Consider the following 10,893-nt stretch of genomic DNA (forward strand, 5'->3'; position numbering starts at 1 on the left):
AAGTAGAAGGTGTAAGGTAAGCAGCATGAGGTGGAAAGTAACAAGTATAAAGTGGAAGAGGCGAGAAGGAAGGTGTCAATTAAGAAGCATGCAAGGATCACTATATAAGGACAACTTTGGATGAAGTGTATTCACAATCCACTCGTGCCAATTGAGTAATTCCACTTGAAAAAGCTCCTAAACTAAGTCTAGTATCAAGGGAAGGACGGCCAAGAAGAAAGAACACTAGGAAGAAAGGCATCGAAGTGAAGAAAAATTCAAAGGTCGCTTTTGAAGGAAAACTAAGTAGTGCTAAGTATTTTGGAGCTATTCAAACTTTTGATATGCAAGCTTATCAAACTTTAAAATATTTAAAATGTACTATAGAGGAGACCCACTAGTCATATCCTTGACCAAACCTTGACGTACTCTTTGCAATTCAAGTTTTCCTTGCAATTGACAGTCTTCAACACTTTCTTTAAATGATGTTTACCAAGCTTTTCTTTCTCTCTCACGTTTTATACAACCATTTTCTCTTGAACGTGAAGGGAAGCCACATTGTATAGTGAATTTGTCTGTGGATTTTTTGTTTTCATAAGATTGACATGCTCGCTGGATTAGAGCAAGTGTCACACAATTGCCTATCTCACATTTAAAAGATTGTGATTGTGACACCATGCGCACGTAAACAAGGAAGTCATATGCAACGCACAGCACGGCACAAAGAGCGTGTAGCCAATCCTGCACGCAAACACACAGCTCACAGCATGTCAGGGTTGCAAGGTTACTACACGGCCAAGCCTCTAGGCCTGCGCCTGCACGTACAGCCTATCATCCATGCCCTGCTTAGTAGCCAGCCTACTTGACATTTTTTAGCATTTTTTTATGTTTTGGCATATTTTGCTTGGAGTTTAGATATTTTCTGAATATTATGAGCCAAATGGAGTATAAATACCCTATTTTCAGGATAAGTGAAGTTTGGTGAATTTTCTCAGGCCCAGGAAAAAAGCTTCAAATTTGTGAGTGATTTGCATTAAAATGTTTTACTTAAAATGATCAAGATTTCCAAATTGGACTTCAAGTGCACAAGCAATAGCTTGTGAGCAACTTGCATTAAATGATTTCTAAAGGATATTTCTAAGCTTGAGTTATGATTTCGAGGTGCACAAGTTGGCTTGCTTATAGGTGCTCCAAGACTGCCTGGATGAGCTTAGCTTTTCACTGAAATACTCAATGGGGTGACTTTGTTGAGAAAGGACGGCCCCAATTCCTGTATCGCATGCATCCACAACTACTTCAAATGGTGAAGTAAAATCTGGTAGTTGGAGTATAGGACTAGAAGTCAACTTTCTTTTAATGTCGTCAAAGCTTCCTTGTTGTATTTGGGTCCACTTAAAGTTCCCCTTTTTTAGACAGTCAATGAGTGGAGCCACAAGGGAGCTGAAGTTTCTGATGAACTTTCTGTAGGAGGAGGCTAAGCCAAGGAAGGCTTGTATTTCTTTAATATCGGTTGGCGTTGGCCAAGTATGGATGGTGTCAATCTTCTCGTTCCATACTTATGCTTCCTTCTTTGATCAAGGACCCGAGAAAGGCGATTTCCCTTCTCAGAAATGTGCATTTCTTAGGATTGATATATAGCTATGTTTCTGTTAGAACTTGGAATAGTCTTCGTAGATGTAGAAAATGTTCATCAGTATTGGTGTTGTACACAAGTATATCGTCGAAATAAACCACTATGAATCTGTTGACGAAGGGATGTAATACTTGGTTCATAAGTCTCATGAACGTGCTAGGGGCATTGGACAGCCCAAAGGCATCACCAGCCACTCGAACAGGCCTTCATTAGTTTTAAACGTTGTCTTCCATTCGTCTCCCGATCTAATTCGTATCTGATGATAGCCACTTTTTAGATCAATCTTTGATAAAATTGTGGCCTTGCCGAGTTGATCTAAGAGATCAACAATGCGTGGAATGGGGAAGCGGTATTTCATTGTGATGCGATTAATGGCTCTGTTGTCCACACACACTCTCCAGGTTCCGTCCTTCTTTGGTGTGAGTAGGGCAGGTACAGCGCAAGGGCTTAAGCTAGGCTTAATGTGTCCCTTGTTGAGTAAGTCTTCAATATGATCGTGGAGGATTTAGTATTCTTGAGGACTCATTCTATAGTGGGGTAAGTTTGGTAAAGATGCTCCTGGCATGAGGTCTATCCGGTGTTGTATGTTTCAAAGGGGTGGAGGCCCCACGGGTTCTTTCCTTAGGTGTGGGAACTCATCGAAGAACTGCTGCAACTTAGGTTCTATAACTTCAAGCTGCTCTTCTTTGGACTTATAGACAATAACCAGTCCTAGGAGGTCTTGTTCCCTTTCTTTAAGCAGCTTCTTGCCACCAACGGTGATGAATAATTGCCATTAGGTTTGTGTTGTCTCCTTCCTTCACCGCTTTTCTTTGCTAGAGGGAGTAGAACTACCCTCTTGCCCATCCAGCAAAACTCATAGGTATTTTCTCTCCCCTTGTGTAAGGTTTGAGTGTCATGCTACCACGGCCTTCCTAGGAGGAGATGACACACATCCATGTCCATTACATCGCAAATGATCTGATCTTTGTACCCATTTCCGATGGAAAGGGGAACTACACAGGTTACATTGATCATGGTTTCTCCTCATTTCTTTACTCAGCCTATCTTGTAGGGGTCCAGTGTAGTCACTAACCTTTTTGCCACAAAATTTTCACTACTTCCACTGTCAATGATCACGTCGCATACCTTCCCATTAATTGTGCACCTTGTCTTGAATAGACTGTGGCGCTACACGTTTGTTTCTTCCTTTGGGGCAATGAGTACCCTTTGTATGACACGAGATTCTATCTCCACCATCGGCTTCAAGTAATTCACCTTCTTCTTCGTCCATCTCCTTGCAATCTTCACTCGTTGAACCGCCTTCTTCATCAGCTAATGCTATTGTCTTTCGTTGGGGGCACGTGTTAGACAAGTGCCTAGGTTGGCCGCATCGAAAACATTTGCTAGTGATGGTCGGGTGTAGTTATTCTGAGGCTTGCCTCTGTTTGCTGCTTCCTTTTTCTTTTCGTCGGCCCGGTCTTGTATTTCGATCTCTTTCCCTTTTCCTTGCACGGAGGTTGAGGGCTGATCAACCGTCTTATTGGAGTAATTTGGCCTCTTTGTTGAGGTCGTCTCCCACGGTGTCTTCCGACCTATATTCTTGGTTCGAGCGGCATTCATTTCTTGTACTGTCTCTGCGAAAGAGATTGCTTTGGATAAAAGTCGAAATTGTTGCAGCTTTACCCTCTCCTTTATATCAAATTGAAGGCTCTTGCAATCTGGTGTTGCTCGTTCTCGCTTAGATTTGTTCTTGCACTTAGACGATGAAACTCTTTATGTAGTCAGCCACTAACCGTGTACTTTGCCAACAGTTCTGGTATTGACTGTATAGCGTATGTTCGTAGTTCGGCGGTAAGAATTGTGCCTTTAATAACTTCTTCATCTTCTCCCAAGATCTGATGGGCTACTTCCCATATTTCTGTCTATTAACCTCCAGTTGGTCCCAATGCTGATGCGTCGGCTCGAAGCTTCAGTGCTACCAGGTGGACTTTCTTCCATTCAGGAGTGTCTTCGTACTTGAAGAAATTCTCCGTATTTTTAATCCAATCTAGGAAGGACTATATGTCACACTTGCCATTATATGTTGGGAGATCAATCTTCATTTTGTAGTCGTGGTAAGCTGTTGTTCTTGTGTCATATTTTCTATTGTTTCGTCTCATTCGTGCATCTTCATTATAGTTCCAGACATTGTCCTGCTCATCTACACTTGAGGTATCGTCTTCTGAAGTTTGTTGATCTTCATGAGTATCTTCATCGGAGTACCTTGGTGGGAAATCGTCACGTCTCCCTCTATGGTTGTCCCTTTGGTTATTAAAGTTCCTGTACTATCCTCTTACTCGTCATCATCGTCTATCATCGAAATTATTGCCATTGAGTACGTTAGCTTCTATTTGTGGTGGCGCTGGTAAGTTTGCTACTCTCCGGGTCAGAGCATCGAGGTTTCCCATCATCCTATCGGACTTGTCGTGAAGATCTCCCAAAGAGTTCTCGATGGCCAGCAAGCGAATCGTCGATGTCTTTGGTGGGAGGGCGTCGATCTCTTCCGCCTCTTCTTGCTCACGGTCATCCCTCGCAGCTGGGTTTCTTGCTCTCCGGCCAGCCATCCGTCCAAGAATCGGGTCTGCAGCTGTCTTCTACTCTAACAAATATAGCTTTCTTCTACTTTAACTGTTTTAACTAACTACAGCTGTCTTCTACTCTAACTAATATAGCTTTCTTTTAGCCTTATTCTTATTACATCAACAACCATCCAAAAAGAATTAAAAGAGGCAAAACTTGCAAGGAGTTTAATATCGGAGATAAAGACCGTCCACCTTCACAGGAAGGCAGTAAGCCCACCCAAACTCTTTCTGTACATAAGCCCAATTGCTTCTCTTAAACCAAATATTTCACAAAATGGCCAAAAAGATGGTCTACCAAAAAATTGTTCCATATCTACATATGGAGAATGGAGCACAGCCCCTACACCATTAATCGATGGGAACCTTTATGTATCAAAGAAACATCGAAGAACTTCGTAAACAAATCACAAGAAAGGATGCAAAGCTAATAACTCCATGACAAGTGGTTCAAACTCTTTGAGGAACCTTTACATAGAACACACCACTCCAATCCCGAAAATATAGAGGAAGCCTTATGCATTAAATCAATAATGCCAATCTTCCCATGCATGCCTTCCTAGGTAAACAATCTCAACTTCCAAAGCAAATAAAATAAGAAAGGTCTTGGAAAAGGAGAACCACATAAGAGGAAAAAGAACAACCGGAGAAAAAGCGGTTAAAAGAATTAAGCTCCACAAACAAACATCCCCTAGAATTTAGAATCTGGACAAAATGTAAACACCATTAACAAAGAAATCAAAGAGGAAATATGATGAGCTTCCTAATGATATAACTAGCGTGTAAAATCAAAGCAAAACAACAACAAACCATGATCTGATAAGATTTTTTCGTCGACCATTGATCAAATATGTCCATTGGATGTCTCCAACTAAAGCCTTCTGAAACATAAATTTGATTATCTTGTAACAAGTATGAACTTCTACAGTCCTTTGTTATCTTCAAGAATACTAACCCCTTGATCAGATTTCATATCATAAATGAATGATCTTTTTCTCTTGGTAGCAAACTCCTCTACTTTAACCTACTTGAATTTCTTCTATAAATGCTCTTCCAAGATCAAATACTACCCCAACTATCACCCACGAATTCCCTATGTCAACAGCAACCCGAAAAAGACAAGGAAACTGCAAGCAAAAAGAGTTCCCTACTACCCACACATCTTCCCAAAATAAAGAAAAATAGCATGAAGGATCAACCAAACCTTAATAACATTGACAAGTTTGTTTAGCTGCTCCACAACTTGTCTCAAGACATTCTCCGTTCCAGTAACAACAATGGTAAAGAGAGCCTTATCCTTGTTCAATCCAACGGCAAGGGACTCAATGTTGTAACCTCTTCTAGCAAAGACACCCGCAATTCGGTTTATTATTCCACTTTCATCACCAACAAACACAGATATAGTATGTCGCATCACCCTAAAAGCAAACAAGAATACAATGTTACCTTGATTTATAACATCCACGGTAAGAAATCTTAAAAACACAGTATAATTGAGATAAAGTCCCGCTTTACTCCTACGGCAAACATAATAGCTCATATAATAAAAATAATGAGTTAGATGCTTTGACAAAGAAAATAAAAGGAAATGTTAAATCACAAATTTAACCACTAAACTTTAATATAGTCCTACTTTAAAGCTTCCAACTATGATCTAAAACTTCTGATTTTGATTGTGATAAGTCATTGGCACTGTGACTTAGATATTGGTGTGGCGCATAAATTGGATTAACCAGCAACAACTTGACATGATGTGTCACAAGTGAATAATAAGGGTGGATGGAAAAAACAGCAGATGTGACAATCAGTTAAAATTTTGAAACATAATTTTTGGCCTACCCACTCTTAATTTATCTCGCTAGGCTATTGAATATGCATGGCAACATTCATGCAACCTTCCTAATAGCAAGAATTTATTACAACTAAATTGAAAAAACAGTGTTTTTTTTTTCTTTTGAAAAGGAAACAGGACTCTTTATCCATATAGATATAAAATGAAAGAGATTAATACTCTAGGTACATGAGGGTTATACAAAGAGCATAAAGCATAAAGCATAAATTATAGCATAATAAAGAGACAATGAAAACAATTAATCCAAACCCATTGAATCCACATTTTTTTTCCTTAAGACAAGGTTGTTCCCTTCCCTCAATGTTATTGAAGGTACCATGAACAAGGATTGTCTTCCAAAATAGGACTGGTTACTAACATGTGAATGCATCATTTCAACCAAGAGACTCAATGAACACTACAATATGCATGTAACAATTCTCCCTATTTTGGTCACTCAAATAGTCACATCTCTCGGTTTACTGTTGTGTCTTTTGAGGAAAGACACATCCCTTTACCAAAAAAACACACTCTCTAATGAAGATTGTGAGTACAAAACGAAAAAACAAAACAAAAAAACAAAATCAATTTATTCATACTTTCCAACAAATAGAAAAAACAACAATCAAAGTTTGGATATCAAATCTATAAAATAGCCTAAAATAAGAGCTAGATGAAAATGATTTCCAAGAAACTAATAAGAAACAACTATGTGATTGATGAAATTCGTTTCTCTTCCTTAAAAAAAAAAGGACGTAAACAGTAATGCAATTACTTTTTTCGGCTAATGCAAAAAGAATCTGTAAACCCATTAGCCCTCGTGTTGGTAAATCCCCCGTATCAACAAAATAGTTGTTACTTAGAGGGAAAAATTAAAGAAACTTGAAACTAAAGAATATTTATCATCACTAAATTAAATAATATCTTTTAAAAAACAGCAAAATAAAAATGAACAGTGAATCAGCCAAACAGAACATGCTTGTTTTAGAAAAAACGAACAACTCAAAATAAACAATGGAATAAGGAAGTGCTGGAAAAGCAAAAACAAGAAGTAAGAAAACGGAATGATAATTAACCGGGTTTTTTGCAAAAGAAACTTACGTAGAACGAATGGAGGGCCGAGAAGAGTCGGTTACAGTCACTGCATTATCATTAACAGCAGCAGAAGAAACCTGCAGCCTCTGGAACTCGAAACGGTTCCATTTCTGCACTTCCTGGTACTTGACGATCAAACTTGTAGAGAAGAAATGTCTAGAGGCAAGTGCAGAATAGGGAGGTTTGTGAGCTTTTACAGGAGCTGGGCAAAGCGCTACGGCGGCCGCCATGGATGAATGGATTGAATAGTGGTTTCGGAAAAAAAGTGAGGAGTGGGAGAGTTAAAAGCAAACCACACAGTTACATGACTCGCACCGCATGCGGACGCTAAATGACATTTGGCATTCCTCACGTTTATTTTCCATTTTTTTCTTTTTTTTCCCTTTTGTCTTCTGAGTAGGTACAAAGAATCGAATATGTAGATATTAAATTATCCGGAATAGTTTAGTGGGTGTTTGAGGCTGTAACCGAATTCTAAGGTCAAAAGTTTATATGTAAGGTTGGGGAATTTGGATTTGGGATGCAATGTAACTAAGCTCGAGGAATTTGGTTAATATACTTTGAATACTTTCGTTTTTTAAATCTAAATGACGTATGATTTTTGGGTCATTATTTCTATTCATTTAACTTTTTGTTTAAATCTTTAATTGCATGTATGTTTTCTAAACTTTTTATATTTATGGGATTCTTGATGAAAAATTTTTAAAATATCATTTAATTTGTTCCACGTTGCTAAGAAAGTCTTTTCAAATATCCACACATTCATTTGTGAGATTAGGTCTAAGGGCACTCAAGTTTTGGAACAAGAGAGGAGATGGGAAAAAATAGGTTGGCCAATATCTCCATATGCAATTGTTGTTCTTCGGTCGGACAAGGCAAGATGCAATAATTGTATTATATTTTATACCAACAAAGTATTTTTTGTATTCTTCCGTCATAAATTATTTCAAACGTTTTAATTATGCTTTGTTCTTAATTCCGAACGTTTTCATAATTAATTATCAAACGTTTTTATTTCCATAGTTAATTACCAAAGTTTTTTTTTCCTCCACTATATAAACACCTTCCTCGCCTCATTTCAATATATCATAAATCAGAATTTCTTACTTTCTCTCTTCTAGCATTCCGAGTAAAATTAGTGTTTGTTTGAGTGTTGGTGTACAACCCGTCCCGTGCTTGTTTGTTATATATACATGCAAAGTAGTAGTGGATGTGGCGATATGAGCTCTAATTGAGCGACTATCATATGACTAGATAGGGTTTATGCGCTAAAAGATTCACTTCTATCCACGCGTTTTTAATTCGCAAAAGATAAACAACACATTACAAGGAATTTAAGATCCTAATTTATCTTATTTTACTACCAAACCATGTGTTGTGATCTATACAGAATGATGTATGGACAATTTAAGACATTCTTTCACTCTTTCTCACATACTCTATTTTAACATTTGAAAAATCAATTCCCTGACAACGATGCCAAAAACTTGGTTGTGGTTCGAACTCAGTATGTGAAGTGTGTTGAATGTGTATTTTGTCTAGGCGATACATCACTAAGCATGTTCACAGCATGCAAAGATCTCACTAAGTCTCTTTGTATCGCATGATTGATTTTATGTGATGACTTATTGGTTATGATCATAGCATGCGAGATGCTCGCTTTGTACCTCTTCATCGCATAATAGATGAGCTCTTATTGAGTACAAGTTTTTCTACTGTTCACCTAAGTGCAAGCAAAATAGTAGATTTACCTGGATGATCCAGGATCAAACACAGTGAATTGATTCAAGACATTAGTTCTAGGATTTACTTCTCAATTAGGGTACAAAAAAATAAACAATTAACATATAAAAGAATAATATTGAAAATAACACTACTTAAATATACTTAGAGAAACTATAAAGGGATGAAAATTGATGTGAGATGAATATGTGAACTAACTTGTATGCGAGAGAGAGTGAAAGAATGTCTATGCATTATAACATGATTAAGCAACACGATAGCCTTGATGCGATATAACTTACTCGACCAGCTTATGATTAAGGCGTGCTTCTCTTGAAGTCATTAAACGTCACACATGATCACTTTTCGGGATCCATATGACTAAGTGTGATTAGACAAGATATATCTAAAAGCGTTTCTAGATCTGATAGTATTTTTTTTCGTAGATGCCCTTCAACCCACTCTCACTCCCACTCCGAGGAGACGTCTGCAAACCCCGATTCCCAAGTCTTTAGATAATTTTTAGTATTCTTTAAATTTCAAAATTTCTAAGGAGCTCAAGGATGTATTTTGGTAAAACGAGCAGGAAAAAGAATTATATCCTGATCTTAAGTATTTATGGACGAATTAAAGAGCACATATAGTGTTTTGGACTAAAAAGAAATTTCATTTCAACACTTAGTTAAAAATGGCATTTGATCGATATTTTTCAACAATCATAGAAAGTACGTAGTTGTAGAAATTCCTTGGTTGGAGTTCCATAGAAACTTAGAGGCCAAGAAAAGGGTTAGAAGACAAGAAGGATGGGCAAAACATGGAAGTCAAAGAAAGGGGCTTAGGTAAATGCAAGAAGGGATGGTCAAAGCATCGAATCAAAAGATGTTTTGTTATTACTAAGTAGGAGATGAAGAACATGAAAACTACCTCAGAAAAGCCTAGAGTAGACTAGGAAAGCGTGTCAAAACTAGGGCATGCCATCAAAAAGTAGGTGATAGATGTCAATCTTGAGTCATGCAACCTTTCTATAAATAGAGAAGCTTTGAAAGAGAAGAGTATCCAATCCACTCGAGCCATTTCCTTGTTTCCACTTGCTAAACCTTAAAAATCGAGTCTAGTTTGTAGTCTTGGGATGCCGGAATTATTGAGGAGCAAAAAAAGGTTTGAGTTTGAGTTGAGAAAAGGGAGAAAGGTTAGTTTTCAGGGCAATATGACCAAGGTGCACTTCTGGAAGGCTACAGAAGACATCCTTTGGATTATGCAGCTGGAACTTTGAGGTAAGATACTTAAGATATTTCTAAGCAACTTTGTAGAAGGAAGTTTTGTCAATTAAGTTATGGATTTTGAGATATTAACCTCCAAAATTGGAAGGAAGATTTTGGTCAAAAAACCAAGCTTTTGGGCATTACACAAAGTGGTTGAGCATCAGAGTGGGGTTGTGCATGAGAGGCATGAGGTGTCAGGTGTCACGATCATATTTTTCCAAGGCATGTTTGCCCACGGTCGTATGTTCCGAATACCCCCAGTTTATCTTATCTTTATGTCTTGTATCTAGTTTAAGTAGTTGCTTTTCGTTTTAAGTCATAAAGCTTGAGTGTGACGTTTTGACATTTTCATATACAAGCCTACCAGAGTTGAAAATATTCAAAATGTAGTATAGCGAAGGCATACAAGTTGAATCCCCGCCCAAACATTAATTGTAATCTTTGCAAGCAACATTTTTTCCTTGCAACTGACAATCTTTAATGCATATTGTAACGTCGATTTCAATGTATTTCTTTCTTTCTTACATTTTATAAACAAATTTCCTGAAAACACAAAGGAATGTTACATCATACGTCTACTTTGTCTGTGATTTTCGAATTTTGATCGGCTGACTTGTTCATTGAGTTAGAACAAGTGCCGCACAATCGTCCGTCTCAAGATTGAAACGCTACGATTATGATAAGTGGTTTCAGAGCGAAATTGGTTGAATGACAGTTGAGACAGGAAGATGTCAACTGCAATGGGTAAGACCCATGATGAACGATTGGTGG

General features: G+C 37.9%; 1 protein-coding gene across 1 annotated transcript in view; it reads right to left on the minus strand.

Moving 5' to 3' along the window:
• Positions 1–7,521, minus strand: part of LOC101208212 (acetolactate synthase small subunit 1, chloroplastic) — a 34,508-nt gene extending 26,987 nt beyond the window's left edge. The window contains exons 1-2 of the mRNA XM_004139048.3: positions 7,145–7,521; positions 5,417–5,630 (exon numbers count right to left, since the gene is read on the minus strand). Coding sequence (XP_004139096.1) covers positions 5,417–5,630; positions 7,145–7,368 — 438 coding nt within the window. The 5' untranslated portion in view covers positions 7,369–7,521. The remainder of the gene's footprint in view (positions 1–5,416; positions 5,631–7,144) is intronic.
• Positions 7,522–10,893: the final 3,372 nt, after the last annotated feature.

This window comes from Cucumis sativus, chromosome 1 (genome assembly GCF_000004075.3).
Source record: "Cucumis sativus cultivar 9930 chromosome 1, Cucumber_9930_V3, whole genome shotgun sequence".
NCBI lineage: Eukaryota > Viridiplantae > Streptophyta > Magnoliopsida > Cucurbitales > Cucurbitaceae > Cucumis > Cucumis sativus.